The 17848-nt window shown below is 42.2% G+C and overlaps 1 protein-coding gene across 8 annotated transcripts in view; it reads left to right on the top strand.

Moving 5' to 3' along the window:
- The window catches only part of LRRCC1 (leucine rich repeat and coiled-coil centrosomal protein 1), a 221413-nt gene that overhangs the window by 46802 nt on the left and 156763 nt on the right, over positions 1-17848 (top strand). For 7 of the 8 annotated variants that reach the window (XM_029591580.1, XM_029591582.1, XM_029591575.1 and 4 more), the window contains 3 exons: positions 5068-5243; positions 7741-7953; positions 16543-16748. In XM_029591580.1, coding sequence (XP_029447440.1) covers positions 5068-5243; positions 7741-7953; positions 16543-16748 — 595 coding nt within the window. The remainder of the gene's footprint in view (positions 1-5067; positions 5244-7740; positions 7954-16542; positions 16749-17848) is intronic. The other variant, XM_029591579.1, reaches the window with a different exon arrangement.

Genomic DNA, 17848 nt, shown 5'->3' on the forward strand with positions numbered 1-17848 from the left:
GTTGGATTCTAAAGATTGTGGAATATAGTTACTGCGTACATTTCTCCAGTACCCCTGCTTCTTCTCAGACTTCAGCTTTCAATTCAGATCAGTCTCAAGTACAGTACCTCAATTATGACTCGAACTGGATTGGCTCCTATGCCAATGTGCAATAGAACCAGTCCCAGCCCTGGAGCATGGCTAGGGTTTCTATTCCCGCTACTTGCTTATACCCAACAAGTCGGGAGGCCTGAGACCTATCCTGGATTTATGAAGGCAGAATGAGACCTTCGTGTGGGAAAACTTGAGGATGAATGCTCTCCACAATTTTCTTCCCTTTATTCAGAAAGGGGATTGGATGTGTACTCAAGAACTGAGGGAAGCCTATGTTTACGTACCCATCCACCATTCTCACTGGAAATTTCTTTGATTCTGGGTGGGCGAGTCCCATTATCAGTACAAGGTACTTCCCTTTGGTAGTACAAGGTACTTTCCCTACTGCCCTGGGGTTTATTTATTTATTTGAATTTTTTATATACCGATATTCCTATAAAGAATATAGATCACACCGGTTTACAAAAGAACTAAACTTTCGCTAGGAGGCGATACATTAAACAGTGAACATGAACCATTGAACATTTAAAAACAATTGGAATCAAGGAACAACAGCAAGCCGAGAGCAAAAATAAATAAAATTGTGAATCAATCATAAAATAAAATAAATAAAATGAATGAAGCGAAAAAACATATAGTACATTATTAAAATAGGATTGTGACCTGAAAGGGCTGTGAAGAGAAAGTTCAATAAGTCCACTAAATGATTAGTCATAAGTCTTGCATTCATGTTTTGGGATCTGCATCAGGGAGAACCAGGGTTTTCAGGGAAAGTTTGATTAAACAGCCAAGTTTTTAAGTCCTTCTTGAAGGTTAGGAGACACTGTTCTTGACGGAGGTCAGGTGGGAGAGTGTTCCAAAGCATCGGCTCAGAAGTAGATAATGCTCTTTTGCTTAGTAATGATTTAGTAGGGGGGACATGCAGAGAGCCCTTATAAGCTTTTCTGATAGGTCTTTCAGAGGAATGAGCACGGAATTGATGGCACAGATTGAGAGGGGCGGTTTTATGAATGTCTTTATGTATCATCATGAGTACTTTGAACGAAATCTTTACCAAGTACCTGGTGATGGTGGTGGTGGCGGTGTAGCTCTATTGCCAGAGCATTTGTGTATTTGTGGCTGGTGATGGGCCCACCTCAAGAGAGAGTAATCATTTTCTGGGACAAGATGATAACTCTGCTTCAGTCCCTAGGGTTCTCATCAACTTTTTCAAGTCTCATTTATTTTCTAACTCAGCAGCTCAAGTTCTTCGGGGTGTGGATACATTCCCTGGAGAAAATAGCATATCTTCCAGCTGACAGGGCCCTACGGTTGAGAACTTCTATGTATTTATTTATTTAAAAATATTTAATTGCTTTACAGATTTCTAGAAATCACCCAAAGCGATATACAAAATTAAAACCTCAAATTACAATACATAAAAACTAAACAAAATATAAAATATAACAAAACAAAATGTGATCCATTTAACAGAAACCTGTCTACAAATAGCCATGCAGCCTTCATTTTCAACAATAATCTCCCACTATCATTTTTAACTTCCTGCAAAACTTAATTAACTTTAGCTTCCAATGTGGAAGCTCAAGCTGTGGCCAAATCTGTCCTTGTGGCTTTGGTCCACATAGCTGCAGCAGTCCATGTTGTATCTACATATGACTACACATGAGGCCAGTGGAGCTTCGTCCAGCTGATGTAATGCTGGTCTGTCCTGGTATGGATTTCCCAGAGCATATTCACATCTCTTCATTGATGGTTGTCTCTGGGGGTTCTAGAGATGGGATCCTCTCTATGGCCATTTTTGTTCCAAGTAACATTAGGCACTGACACATCCACAGAGGGATGGGTGTACATACCCACTCATTTTACACTTAGAATATGGTCCCAGTCAGACTTTCCGGTTCTTATAGTAGAACAGAGAGCCACAATGCCATTAGTCTTCTCCCTTACTCTTTTTGGAAGGAGGATTTTAATCCAAACAGACAATCACGTGACAATGTTCAACATCAACAAGCAGGGCGGCACGAGGTCGTGGTTGGTTTGTCAGAAAACCCTTAAGATCTGAAAGTGGGTGATCAACCTCAGGATGTCTCTTTAGGTGACTTACCTTTTGGGAGACAAGAATATGCTAGCAGATTGACTTAGTCAAATATGCAGAAAATGCTCGAGGACAGAGCACATCTCGGGGTGCATGAACGCACGCCGTGACCTGTGCGCCCGGCTGGATGTCCGAGGTCACGGCGTACGCTCATTCACCATCGCCGGCGAGGGCTGCTGGGAGCCGCCTCGCATGGGGAGCGCCCGATCCGCCCCGGGCTGCTGAAGCCGCTCTCGCTTCTGGCTGCCCCCGGGAGGAGGGGAGAGAGGACTGGGGCTGCTCCGGAGACCGGCACCCATGGACGCGACCAGGGCATGTGAGCGGGGGCTTGGGGGAAAGTTTGCCCGATTCTGTTGAGTGCAGGTTTTATCAAGCACAACAATGCTCCACCACTCTGGTTTTGAAAGTTATTTTTCAGAATACTGTTCGCATTGCAGTGGAAAGGAGAATGCATTAACATAGCGGAGAGAGGAACTGGGATGCTTAAAAAAATCTTTCGTCCTTCCAGTGATGGGATTAGTCGCGATCTGAAGAGTGGCTTTCCCGGTGCTTTGGATTTTAGGTTGGGCAGGCAAGAGTTTAGGTTATGCTTGGAAATAACAGGTCCTTCCTAATACGTTTTTCTTTTGGTCTGATTTGATTGTATTTTTTTTTCCCCTAGGGGAATTGTCTTGCTAAATCATGACCCTTGCTGTTAATGGCCGGCTGATACTTCTCTGATCCTTTTCTTTTGCTTAAAGTTGGGAATCACTTCCTGGTACCTGTCATTTCAAATGACATTTGAAATGACAGGTATCAGCGCACCCAGGATACTGTATAGGCGCTGTATACCGCTCTATATACAGTAAAATGGATTGCACTTCATGGACGCTTCTTGGACGCGGCTTGCATTTGCATGCCATTTAAATACTGTATCGAGCGGTATGTGATCTGAACTGTGCGTGCGGCAAACGAGGGTGCGCCCGGCACTGCCGCACTCTTTCTACAGCGTTCTTACTGTATCGGCCTGCTAGGAAGCTCCATGTGCATTTTAATTAAAAGAATTGGACTTTTACATGCCTGAGCAACCAAATGGTTGAGGCTGCCCAAAGCCATAAAATTCAAACCTTGAACATTCCTTTCCCACTATAGATAAGGAATTAGCTTCAAAGCAGCTCTTTTCAAGGTCTGGAATGTATCCAGCAGAGGCTTTGACTAGTGCTACAGTTTCTGAAAAGTAAAAAAAAAAAGGCATATGGGTATTAATGCTTACATTTTTCTTATGGCCTATTGAATACGAGTACACTGAATATAGGTAATTATCAATAAACACAAAATAATAAAATATTTTCTGACAATCTAACTTCCTCTTTAGGGAGCAACTCTAATTTCCCCAAATTTGGCCATTCATTCCCAAATTTCAAATGTTCTGTCTTTTGAGATGTTTAAAAACAATCTGTTCTCAAGTAATCAATTTATAACCCCCTCTAAACATTCATTTAAACATACCATAGCATCTTTCCATTTTGTGACCCAAAGAGTCCATAATCTGGATATCGTCCACATATATAACAAATTATTTTACCCAATAGTTATAAAAAAGACATTAGAGAGTAGAAGAGAAAGGGAGGAGCCTTGCGGTACCCCCACTCCGTCTGCCATATCTATTTCTTTCCTAGAAAAAATACACATTGCTGTCTGTCCTTAAGGTAATCTTTCAACCATTTTTAGGATTACCCCATTCATCCCACAATCCTTACATCTCTGTAATAGAATAGAATGGTCAACTAAATGAAAAGCATTGGATAAGTTCAGCAAACTTAACAAAACCATCTGCGTTTTATCAGTTCCTGACAAGAGCTCATCTATCAACGATGTCATTAAAGTTTTCCATGCTTTTCTAAAACCTCTTGTGCCACATTAAAGAACTCCCTCATCTCCAAATAATCTAATGATTGCTTTGTCACAATTTGTTTGAAAATCTTCACCATATACGCCAGTTTGAAACTGGTCTGTAGCTACTACATTCACATGGACCCATTGATTCATTCTTCAAAATGGGGAAAAACAGCAGCTTTTTGAAGTCTACTTGGTACCCATCCCTTTTCACGTGAACTATTCACAAAAGTTAGCAACCATCTTAAAACTCTATCTGACATCCCTTGATTTAACCAAGAAGTGCAAGGATCTAAACTTACATGAGTTTGATGACTTCACCAGCGCTTTAATTCACATAGTGAAACCTGTTCATATTCCTCCAAGGGATGACTCCCATTCTTTTTCTCATACATCTCTTGTAATACCTCATTCCCTTGGAATGGTGGCTTTCCATCATTTCCCTCTCCAAATTGTTCACTAACAAATGTTATGTTATGTCATGTCATGACTAATTCATCCTACTGTCAACAGAGAACATTGTTTATGGTAAGCAAACGTGCTTTTACGCACACAAATCTTGTAGAACTCTTTGAAAATTACCCCATTAGTAAATTCAGTTCCTTAGTCTGTAAATTGTTAAAAGCTGTGTAAATTGTTAAAGCTGTGGAAAATATAGTGGGTCTGATTTACCAGAGGTTTTTTCTATAGGCACAAATGAGAGAAAATTCTTGAAGGATCAGGATTTTGAAGTCCTTTTTCTCTTGGGATTTTACTAGAGCTCAAAAGTGACATCTGGAGACTTTGGGAGCAGCTGCTTTTCTGCCTTTCTCTGAAATTATGGCATAGTATGATCATAATTTTGTCTACATCTTGAACAGTCTGTAATGGCTTCAGTTGTTTATTAGAGCATCTAACCAAAGCCCTTCTGCCATTATCCAGTCTCTAACTGCTGTAGAAAATTAGCAAAATGAAAAAAGACCGAGAAAAAAACATGCCTAAATGTATACATTTTCTTTTTCAAGGTTATAGAGAAATTGTTCTGAAGAATTTACCCCAGTTAATGGTACTAGATGAGAAGAATTTGTTGGGTCAACCTGAAAATGTGCTTGAAGAAAATTCAGATTTATCATCTTTAGAAAGTTTTTTAAAACATTTGGAAACTTTGGATCCTGGGAAAACTGTGTTGGATGAAGGGAAGGTATGTATATTACACAGTAGCATAACATAGTAATGATGGCAGAAAAAGACCAAATGGTCCATCCAGTCTGCCCAGCAAGCTTCTTATAACTGCCACTCAATGCAGGTTACCCCCAAGCCTTATGTTAAGGCTAGTAATATTAATAATGAAAATGAAGCAACTGTCAAACCCATAACAAAATTACTCCTAGCAAAAGTTTTTCAGAGTGAGCAGCCTTCCTGATAATCCCTACAATGCTGCTTATTTTGGACTTGGTCTAGAAGAAGTCCTGTACTTTTTTTTTCCTAATGTCTGCTATTCAGTATCTTGACCTGTAAAAGTCAGGGCCCAGCACTGGCTGTCGTCTTAATCCAATTCCCCTCCCCTCCTGCCGTTGAAGCGGAGAGTTGCAGCTGTCAGAATCCATGTAAGCTACTTGGTTAAGGGTAGTAATTCCCATATCTTCTGTTAGGGGTAGTAGTTGCCACTCTATGCTGGTTACCCCCCAGCTCTAGCCTTTAGTGATCCACAGTGTTTATCCCATGCTTTTTTGTAATTCATTTACTGTTTTTGTCTTTACCACTTCTTCTGCAAGGGCATTCCAGGCATCCAAACCCTCTCCGTGAAGAAATGTTTCCTGATGTTGGTTCTGAGTCGTTTCCCTTGAAGTTCCACATTGTGACCACTAGTTTACTGTTTGCTTACGCATCATTAAAACCTTTCTTACCTGAAGGCATGCATCATATCTCCCCTGCACCTCCTCTGTTCCAGGGAATATATATTCAGATCCTTCAGCCTCTCCTCATAAGTCTTCTGATACAGACCCCACACCATTTTGGTCGCTCCTCTGTGGACCGCCTCTGTTCTGTCTCTCCTTTTTGAGATGCGGTCTCCAGGACTGAACATAGTACTCCAGGTGAGCCTCACCTGTATAAAGGCATTATCACCTCCCCCCTTTTTTTTTCTTACTTGTTATTCCACTCTCTATGCAATATGCAGCACAGCATTAATTCTGGCTTTAGCTATCACCTTGTCACATTGCTTTGCTGCCTTTATATCGCCAACCACTATCACCCCAAGGACCCTCTCCCAGTCCGTGCATATTAGTCTTTCACCCGCATCACATACTGCTCTTTTGGATTACTGCACTCTAGATGCATAACTCTGCACTTCTATGCATTGAATCCCAGCTGCCAAGTATTTGACCACTCTTCAAGCTTTCTTAAATCACTTTTTATTCTTTCTACTTCTTCAGGCGTGTCCACTCTGTTGCAGATCTTAGTATCATCCGCAAATAGACAAACCTTTACTTTCTATCACTTCCGCAATGTCGATCGCAATGATATTGAACAAAACCGGTCCCAAAACTGATCCCTGTGGCACTACACTTAACATAGTTCTCTCTTCAGAGTATGTTCCATTTACCATTACACACTGTCTCCTGTCAGTCAGCCAGTTTGTAGTCCACTGCACCACCTTGACACAGATTCCCAGGCTTCTCATTTTATTCACGAGCTTCCTGTGCGGGACCGAATCAAAAGCTTTGCTGAAATCCATATAAATCACATTGAACACTCATCCTTGAGCCATTTCTCTACAAAAAAAAAAAATCAATCAGATTTGTTTGACAGCAACTTCCCCTGGTGAATCCATGTTGCCTCAGGTTCAGCAACCCACCAGTTTGTAGATAGTTGATTATCCTTTCTTTTAGCAGCGTCTCCATTAATTTTCCTACCACCGAGGTGAGGCTAACTGGCCTGTAGTTTCCAGCCTCCTCTCTGCTTACCACTTTTGTGAGGTGGAACCACCACGGCACCACTCCTGTTTCCAGGGATCTATTGAACAGGTCTTTCAGAGGAACCCGTCAGCACCTCATCCAGTACCATGGTCTTATCTACTTTCAGTTTTTCTAGCTCTTTGTGTACATTCTCTTCTATAAACAGAGTTTCTTCTACCTCACCATTTCTTCTGTCTTTTCAACCAGCAATGGCCCTTCTCCAGGGTTTTCTTTAGTGAATACCAAACTGAAGTGTATGTTTAATATTTCTGCCATTTCTTTGTCTCTCTCCACACATTGCTCCTTGTCACTTTTTAGTTTCACTGTACCATTTCGGACCTCTCTTCTTTCTCTGATATATCTCAAAAATGTTTTGTTACCTTGCTTTTTCTCTTTGGTAATCCTTTCTTCTGCTTGACCTTTTGCCTTCATTTGCTTATTTTATATTCATGGGTTGCATGTCTACTGCCCACATGAGATTCTGTCAAAGATGAGCAAAACCATACCCCTATTTAATTTAACAGTACAGTGATAGGAAGAACTAAATAGATGGAGCTTTCAGCAACTTTAAACATTCACCTCTTCTCAGAAATGAACATAGAATCTGAACAAAACAGGAGTGTCCCCTTGATTTCTCCATTAATGTTCAAGTAAATTATATTTGTTTGCCGGTACTGCTTTAATAAGAAAACATTGTTCTTATTGCTTTGAATATAACTCATAAGTTGTCTGTTTCAGTAGAGATCTGCTGTTTTACCACTGGTCACTCCTTGCATTGACAAAGTATTATCACAATATCGACAACGTGTAATTGTATCAACACAAAGCAGTTCTGGTGTAGATAAAATGTCCTCTTCTGAGCCAGAAAGTGTTAAACGTGAGGATGCTAACAGCTTCTACCGAGAACTGAGGATCAAAAAATTAGAGGATCAGATTGCACAACTACTGCATAAGGTATTTCATTTTTCAAATATCAATTGATGTATTAATTTTGACACCCATCACTAATATGGATGCTCTAGAACATGCAAGCTGGCCCTAATGTAATCTGTAGCAAATGAGTGCATGCACTTTCAAATTGTATATGGGTTGAGAATCCCCCTAGTGTAAAAACTGCATAGAGTTCTCAGCAGTTTCAGTGAGCTTATTATCAAAGCTTCATCTGAATGTATCGAGGGTTGACAACGTAAGGGTGTCTGTATTTAAAAAAAATAAATAAATTTCTGAAGCCCTAACTGAAATTGGTAGAAAAATTGCATTTTCATCCAAGTAGGCGTTTAGTTGTTTTAGAACTACACACCTTTGTCAAAAAAAAGGCAGAGATGAAATGGGATGAAAATTTGCCAGATTTGAAGGTCTAAAGATGTTTTGTTTTTTAAGAATGGATGAACCAAGGCACGCTTAAGCTTCAGGGATAAATAACCATCAGAGAGGGAAAGTTTCACAATTTTGGTGAGTCACTGATATTGTACAACTGTGGCACAAGAGTTTAGTGGACAAGAAGAGGTGTTCATTTTGGAGATGACCTGCATAATTTCATCCTTAGTCACCATCTCAAAATTTGTCCACTTAAGTTTGGCATTCTACTTATATAAATAAACACTGCGCTATGTATGGAGCCCCAATAATGAGTCTGACTCCAAGAAGACAAAAAACGTCAGGTAACTGGGACAGGCAACACACTGCTCTTGAGTCAGGAAGTCCACAAATTCTTCTCCAGGCTGGCCGCTTTTATCATCACCCCGAGAAGTCAGCATCAGGACCTCTAGATTGCCACCTTGATGCTGAATGACAAAAAAAGCTTCAGGCGGCTGGCTGGGACAGGCAAATCACTGCTCTCGAGTCATGAAGTCCCCCTAGTGCAGTGATGGCCAACCTTTTGAGCTCAGTGTGTCAAAATTCATAAAAAAACCGAGCATAACTCGGGTGGTGTGTCACTTCTAGAAAAATCCATAATTGTGATATTTGTAGCTCTAATTAATAACAAGTTATAATTTTAATATATGTACTATATTTATTAATAAAGCAAAAACAAATAATTCTTTACCTTGCCTGCTTAGTGACTTTTTTGTTGCTGAATTTCGTCAGCTAAATCTTCAATTAAAACACTCTCTCCCCCACCGCCCCTCCCACACAAACTCTTACTCCCCTGGATTTTCTCATACACACTCATGCTCTCACACTCACTGGCTCCCTCACATACACACAAACACACACACCCAGGCAAGCTCCCAATCATTCTCACACAAACACACACACACACACACACACACACACACAGGCAAGCTCACAGTCATTCTCACACTGACCCCCAGGTAGGCTCCCATTCATTTTCACACCATTCCCGCTCCATCCTCCAGGCAGGCACCAATTCATTCTCACACACACAGACCCCCAGGCAGGCACCTATGCATTCACACACATACACCCCTAGGCAGAGTCCCATTCATACACATGCACACACTAAAGGCAGACCCCCCTCTCTTTTGCCAGCAACCTCGGAACCTCTCTCATTCCTCTGCTGCCACTGTCACTGCTGCCACATGACTATTGGCGATGTTACTATTCTTGCACATTCCCAAAGATTACATGTGCCAATCACTAAAAATATATATATTTTTTTAACCATTGCTGTCTGATCTTAGTTTTCTAATTGATTGGTCACAGGCTTTTTTTTTTTCCACCTTCCCTTTCTTATTTTTTTTTTTTTTTGCCAATTCCTTTTATATTGTCTTTTTTTCTGTTTCTTTTCTCTCCATCTTCTTCCCTCAAACACACAGTCAGGTTCTCATTCTCACATACATTTCTCTCTCTCTCACACACACACACACATAGGCTCTCACTGGCACATGCTGTCTGACTTTCACACACACAGGCTCTCTCTCACTCCCATATGCTGTCTTGCTCAAGCACATGCTGTCTCATGCTGTCTCTGCAAACATTCACTCTAAAACACAATCTCTCAACTCGTCTCATACACGCACACACCCTCTACAGACCCTCAGCCTCTCTCACCTCTGGGCCGCCTCTTCGCGGGTCGCCGCAGGATGGGCTCTGCGGTGGCCCTGATCTTCTCTGGCCGCGGCGGCCCTGCTACCGGGCCTCTTCCTCTTCTCGGGCCGCTGCGACTTGGGTGGGATTCGCGGCGACCCGTAAGCTCAAGTGCTGCTCCTCTTCTGCGCGTGCTGATGCTTCTCTCCTTCCTGCCCACGTGGCTCCGGCAACATTTACTTCCGGGCCGCACAGGCAGGAAGGAGGAGGGGATTCAACGCGTTTAAATGCGATCCCTATCTGCCTGTCGTTGCGCTGCATGAGCCTCTCTGCACCCGGGGGCATATGGGGGGGGGATACTAAATTAATTTTAAAGGGTCGGCGCAGCCGCTAAAAAAAAAAAAAAAAAAGGCTCGGCACAGCCAAAAAAAAAAATCCCGATAGTCCATGAAATGCTGCGCATGTCAGCAAACACGTCTCGGCGTGTCACCTCTGACACGTGTGTCATAGGTTAGCCATCACTGCCCTAGTGGTTCTAAAAGTTTGGTAGTATTATGTGGCAGCCCAGCTTAGAGTAATATGTGGTTGGCATCCATTTCACATTCTTAAACAGTGGGCTTCTATGGAGCAGGTCTTTAAAATCTGGCATTTTTATACATGTTAGTATGGAGCCCACAACCTATTGGTCATTATCACCGGTTGCTTAACTCTTTTACATCTCTCACCTTGCAGTTGTGGGAATACCATAGGATTTTAACTAGTCATAGGTAAAATTCTCCTCTAATGCATTAAGGGATACTAGCAGATCTTATTTAAAAGAGGGATGGTCATTTTTTTTTTTTATAACTGGGAGCTGTTACGATTAAGGGTATGTGGGCAATTGTTTCAGGACAATACATTCTTGGGTTTTGATGACCTGAGAGATAAATATAATACATGAGCACAGCATTGATTTCAAATATTTTCAAATATGACATGTTCTTTCTCAGAAATGTAATTAAAAGTAAGATTTCCTGCAATTGAAGACCATTTGGACATCTATGTTCCAAACAAACTCCAACTAAGGGTCTTTTGTCCAAGATTTCTATGTTTCCATACTCACCCTGAGTTGGGAAAGCCAAAGATGTATTGGCCTGGGAATAGGATTTTGGGGAGGTGATGGATGATCATTTATGGGATAAATGCTTTTGGGGAGTGGTTAAGAGTTCTATGTCTGTTATTGTGGAGAACAGCTATAAGCTATTGTATAGATGGTACCTCACTCCTCCTAAGTTGCATAGGATTTATCCCACATGTTCAGAGCAGTTTTGGCGACTGTGTGGAAAGAAGGGTACCTTCCTACACATATGGTGGGAATGTGTGAAGATTCAAAACTTTGGGGTTGTGGTAACTAAATTTAATAGAAAATGTAATTCTTAGGGAATTACATTCCTAGGGATCCTAAGGTTGTTTTTTGTTTTTTTTATTATCCATTCTACTGGAGGATTGACCAGTGAAGAAATTGAAGCTGACTCTATAAATTCTATGTGTGGCACGATGTGAAGCCTCTCAGAAGACAGATCTCATTCCAACTTTGTCCTCTCTTACTTAATATATATGGACAGTATGTTATATATGTTGATTGACAGCTTTACATAAAGACTTAATGTCTGAACATACTGCTTGCTATATGGGAGCCATTTTTGGAGAGGTATACGATGTCTAGCTAGTTTCTTTTATTTATGGTAATCTAGAAGGTGGGGGGAGTGAAAGCTGTTAATTTATGAACCATTTGTTGAGTATTGAAGATTGTTATCTTAAGGAGATATTTTTTGTTGATCTTTGAAGATATGTGCTATTGATGGTGTTATTAAAAATTAAATAAAATAGACCTCCTATTCTGTCACCATATGTGATAATGTTAGAGCAGTCTTTGATTTTATAAGGGTGCCGGAGGACTGATTGGTCTAGAACTCTGGCCTTTTCTCCACAGAACTGGCTTTATTTTACAGTGCAGCAAAACAATTATAGAGAGAATCTGCTTACCTCAGCAGTTCTAACTCAAAAGTTACAGCAATAGATCAGTCTTGTAGTAGGAATTGCCTTCTCCTTGTCACCAGGGCCTCCTGTTCCCTCTTGGGTCTATTCTTAGTCCCCTTCTTAGGAAAATGCCCTGGGACCAGAATTCCCTTCTGAGTTATCTTTAAAGTGAACCAGGCTAAATGTCTGATTCTTATCTTTTTAAGGAGGTCTTAATATATACCTTACAGTCTTCAGTGCCATCTATGGTGGGCCAGGCCTGAAACCAAACTGTGCCTACTTTGGGCATGTACAGGGCTACTTATGGCATGGAAGTACTGGGTAATTATTGTGTCCGTCGGTCTCAGACGGCTTCGCCCGACATGCCTCACCTCTATTTCAGCCTTCTCCACCAGCCTCGGGAGAATGGCATCCAAGCGTCTCCTTGCCGCACCCTCCGGCGTCCCCGGAGCAGTTTTGGCGCGGGGTCCCGCCATGTTGACCTGAGGCCTCCTAGGGAGCGTGCACGCCTCACGTTTTATAACAGTGTTGGCACGAACCTCGGGGGCGTCCCTCTCGAGTGACGTCACTGCTTCCGACTACAAAAGGTTGCCAATTTGCTGACTCTTGCCGAGTTAGCAATGGATTGGATTTGTTCCGGTGTGAAGCTGCTCTGCTGCTTCTGCTGCTGCTGGAAGCTATCTTCACCCACAGGGGATCTACTAACTTGGGTACCCGCTCCTCGGGGGCCCTTTGTTTATTTCCAGGTGCCTATCCTGAATCCAGGTACTCGCTCCTCGAGGGCCTGTATGTCTATCCTGGTGCCTGCTACCAATTCTTCTACCTGCTGGAACACTACCTATCAGTTACAGAGAGTGAGTACTACTTCTCCCTGTCCGTTTATCTACAGCTCCTCGTTGTCTATCTGCATTGGGCCCTACACCACCATTGTGGAACGGGACTCCTCTGCCGAGGATCACAGACTGTTGCTACCTATCCTCTCTCTATTGCTTATTGGGAACTCTATCTACTCAGCTACAAGGGAGTGTGTAATAACATCAACCAGTCTGTCTCTCCTACAGCGCCTTACTGGATATCTGCAACGGGGCCTTATACCACCATTGTGGGACGGGTCTCCTCCACCGATGATCACAGACCATTGCTATCTAATCTGGTGAACTATACAAGCTGCATAATAAAGATATATTCTCTGTGTTTGTGCATCTGAGTCTAGCCTGGTGCTACAGTTCCCTACGGGGCTTCTCCCCGTGGGAGTCGCTATCACTCTTGCCCCTAAGAATCCACCAAACACCTCGATATCATAACAGCAATTTACCCTGGTTGCCTACTTAATGCTGGCCCTGCCTCTCTGTCTCCCCCCACACTCTACCCAGTGTCTCTTTCTCTTTCTCTTCCTTGCACTCAGCATGTCTTCCCCTCTCCCTCAAAACGTTTTGTTTATCGGGTTAGGCAGCAAACTGACAGCCACGGGCCTCCTGGGACAGAAAGATCACTGACTATAGTAGTTGACTGCTGGATCTAGCAAGTGCTCCATCCCTCCTTCCACTCTGCTGTGTTAGCCAGATATATTTTTGGGTGGAGGGAAACGACAATGGTGGCAACAACAACTGCAGGTAGCTCTAGTGCTCACAGATCTGCACAAGGCGATCTTCTCCCTTCTAGGCAACCATATGGGCAGAAGTTGTTTGAGAGAGTTTCTGCTGTCATGCTGACTGTTGAGAAAGGAGAAGATCATCATTTGCAGGAGCTGTAAGCTCTGGAGGTAGGCACCACAGGAAGGGCTTGAATTTCAAGGAGAGGAGTGGATTGAGCAACAGTCTGGAGGTGGAATAGTTGCTGATTGGCCACCTCTACTTTAAGGCTAATGAAAACCAAATATGCAGTACCATCACCTACAACACTGAGTCTACATAGTCCTATTTAAATTTAGTTCCATTACAGTACAGATAACCTTTTGCTTTCTTTCCAGAGTTCATTTAGTGAGGCATCTAATGTTGGGTGCATTAGTTTAGGCTGATTTCATAAAATGCGTGACCATGTGCCTTGATTGCAACATACCGCCACCTGGCATTTCTTAATTCATGCAGCATTGGGGCACAGAGTCCAACCACCCGTTTACAGATTACAACAAAGCTGAACATTATTCAGTTTGAGATTTATTTATTTTTTTACAGTGCAGGTGTGGACTCTGTTCCACTGGTTTACCATCGTTTAGTATGTTACTATATTAGTAGGTTTAAGGGCTCACTTGAAATTTCTGGGGTCCATGCTTCTGATTCTTTTCCAGTCAGGGAGGTAAAATCTCTTTCAAGGCCTGTAAGCTTTCTGGAGGTCTTCTTCCAAGTCTTAGTTGAAAACAAAGATAGAACACACCAAGTTGGTGGTGTTCTGTAACATTTGGCCGCACTTATCCTTGAGCACTTCCATCATGGCGGGGGGAAGCTGCTATTCTGCTCCTGCCCTAGGCCTCCTTTATGTGTGTGCTTTAAAGACCCCGTAGCAGGAAATACTTCTGCCAGCACCCAGTGATGACATCAGCCCCAGCCATGTTACATCAGTTGCCTCAGTTGCAGATCCTCCTGTTCCTACAGTGCATGATGCTATCTTGCTGTCTTGTTTGCCTTGCCTTACCTCTCTCCTTGCCTAGCTTTGCTATCTTTTGCCCTGCCTTTGTGTTTCTTGTCTTGCCTTGCATTATTGTTTGCTGTGTCTTGGACCCCTGTCATTTTCTGTCTGTCTCTGTCTGACTCCTGGTTTGACCCTGGCTTTGGACCTTGATTATGCCCTTGGACTGCTGCCTGCCCTGACCTTAGCCTGAACCTCAACACTTCCTGATCTCTACCTGCCCTTAGCTCAAGCTGGACCTTGATGCTGCCTGACCTGGTCTCAGATTGAACCTTGACACACTTTGCTTGCTGCCTGCGCTGATCTCAGCTCGCTACTTGACTTTGTCCGACTGCTCCTTACAGGACCCCAGGCCCTCGGACTTTGGTAATTTACTTGATATTCAAGAAGGATCTTGAGCATAGAAAGGCTCAAGAGATGATCTGAAAGAAGAGAGACGTCAGTCCCATACTCATACGCTGTCAGAAATGACCTAACAATTCTAAAGACTGGATTTCTGAGTGGAGTCAGTTTGAAGACTGTCAGACTGGGCAATCTAATTGCAGAGTTGATACTGAAGAAAATTACCAACAGATAAGAACTGTTGATGCAACTCCATTATTGCTGTCTGCTTTTACGGCGAGGGAAAAGGGGAATTAGATTCAGACAAAAACAACAAGGACATTTGATTTTATGGTCTGGGAAAACCAGTATGGGGGTAACTTGCTGGTGTGGTGGTTACTATCCTTAACCAACATGCTGATGCTTTGGATGCAACTCCAACATTGCTTTCTGCTTCAATGGCAAGAGGTAACAGGGCATTGGACTCAGACAGCAACCAACAAGGGCCCTGACTTTGACAGTTTGGGAAACTAAGTAAGGGGGTGACTTGTAAGACACAGCAGATGCTTCCATAAGCTTGCTGAGCAGACTGGATGGACCGTTTGGACCTTTTCTGTCATCATGTCCTATGTTTCTGTGTGACTCAAAGTGGACTCAGGAGTCTAGTTAAAAATATTCTCCCTGCAAGATACCTCCCACTGGGGAGTGTCAGGGAACAATATCCAATTCTCCTCCTTCAAACATTCAGGGTTTGTGAAAACATTGATGCATATAGTAAGGAGCATTTTGGTGATCCTCTTACATCAGACTATGTTAGGAATCCAGACTGGCTATCATTTCCTGAAGGGTTCAATGTGCCATTTCCACTTGCAGCACCCACCAACTATGTTGTTCAGTGAGAAGGTCCAGAGAGATTGCCATTTGTTCTCCAATATTTCCTTTCTTATTGCTTTCGGGGATCATGACCCTAAAACAGAATTTCAACTGGAAACTAGTTTTAATCTCCCTGGTAAGAGGTTGTTAAATATGCCTTTTAGCAACCCTGGCAGTTCTTTAACATTATAAAAACAAACTGAGATATATAATTATTCCTCTAAGTTTATTTATTAGTTAAGGAGATCATTTTCAAAACTGCCCATGTTGGTACTAAGTGAGCAGTTATTTTTACCTTCAGGCTTTGCATCAGTTCTCAAAGGTAAAGTATACACACACTTTACCTTTGAAAATTGCATCAGGAAAAAGGACTCGGACATTTGCATCTGCTGTTTCTGCAGGTGCCTTTTCAGAGGTAAACATGTAGTTCTGAAAACACAAATCTACATGTGATGTTGCCTCCCCTGGCCTAACCCCGCCCTGTACAGGTAAAAATATATGCATTGTTCCTCAACACAAACAGTTTTACCCACACTGGCTGGGCAGTTTTCAAACAATCGCTTTTCCACAGGTAAATCACTTTTGGAAATTGCCTTCCAATAAAGACATCTGCTTGATTGAGCTCACATGCATAGAATAAACTAATATAACTTATGCAGATAATTATATGAAAGAAGCTCAGTAATGATGATAAATGCTTATTTCCTTTTACAGTCCTCTACTTCTTCAAGAACTTGCACACCTCCGAATGTGCTAAAAGCAAAGAGAGACCTGGATGTGGTGTCTGAGAGTGATTTTGAAAGTGGAAAAGAAAACCACAGGAGCGCGACTAAACGAACCAAGGTTCCCAACTATCGAAAAAACATCCAGTCTTCCAGGCACCGTGCCAAACAGCCAGTGAAAGGCAAAGTGTCTGACAGGTACTCTATTCAGCTGAATACTAACACAGCAAATAATATTCGCTGAGCACTTCTCTGCCATAAATGGGACCCTAGGCTCACTTCAGCGTGCCTCACATTTTCTTTTGTTTGTTTAAGATGTATCTTTTAGACATGCTTTGCTTTTCACAGCTCATGTTGGTCAGTCTGTTTATATGAAGGTGATAGAAATAGCTGTTTTTCGTAAGGCAGCAGAAGTTACTCTGTTCTACAAGGATAGGATCAGTTTTCTTTTTTTTTTTTTTTTTTAATTTTGTGTAATAAAGGGTAAATTTGGGCTGCTTTATAGTATAACATAGTGAATGTCAGCAGGTAAGAAAAGCTTGTCTCACCCAGCCTGCCTGGCTCTGGTCATCAGCCTCCTCTGTCTTTATCACAACTCTCTGTATCAGTCCCAAGTAAGCTCGAATTCTTTCACAGCTGTAGTTACTTCCACCGCTATTCATAAACTCTTCCAGGCATCCTTTACCCTCTCAATAAAGAAGTATTTCCTTATATTTCTACTACTACTGCTACTAGACATACACAAATCTGTACAGATACATATAAAAGACAGTCCCTGTTCCATGGAGCTTACAATCTAGTCGACAAAAATACATGACAAACGAGAATTTCTAGGAAGTATATTTGTTGTAGAGAAGTGGCTTGGATTTAAAAGCAGCATTAAATGGGTAAGTTTTTAGACTGGACTTGAATATGGCCAGAGAAAGCAGCATGCACCAAATCAGGAAGTCTGCAGAAAGGTGGAGAACACGGAGTTGGGAGTTGGCAATAGGTGAGAAGGGCACAGACAAGAGCATTTTGCCCAATGAACAGAATTCGTAAGCAATGTAGGGCGAGAGAAGATAGGTAATAAGGAGCTGCATAGCGAATGAATTTGTAGGTAAGTAAGAGAATCTTGAACTTGGAAGTGGACATGTAGTAGCTTGAGAAGATGGATTTACATGAGCCTAGCCATGTTCAAGGAAGACAAGTTATGCAGCTGAATTTTGAATATATTGTGGTGAAGAAAGATGGTTGAGTGGGAGGTCCATGAAGAACAAATTGCAGAAGCCTAAGTGGGAGGTGATGAGTAGTTCCTC

This window comes from Rhinatrema bivittatum, chromosome 2 (assembly GCF_901001135.1).
Source record: "Rhinatrema bivittatum chromosome 2, aRhiBiv1.1, whole genome shotgun sequence".
Taxonomy (NCBI): domain Eukaryota; kingdom Metazoa; phylum Chordata; class Amphibia; order Gymnophiona; family Rhinatrematidae; genus Rhinatrema; species Rhinatrema bivittatum.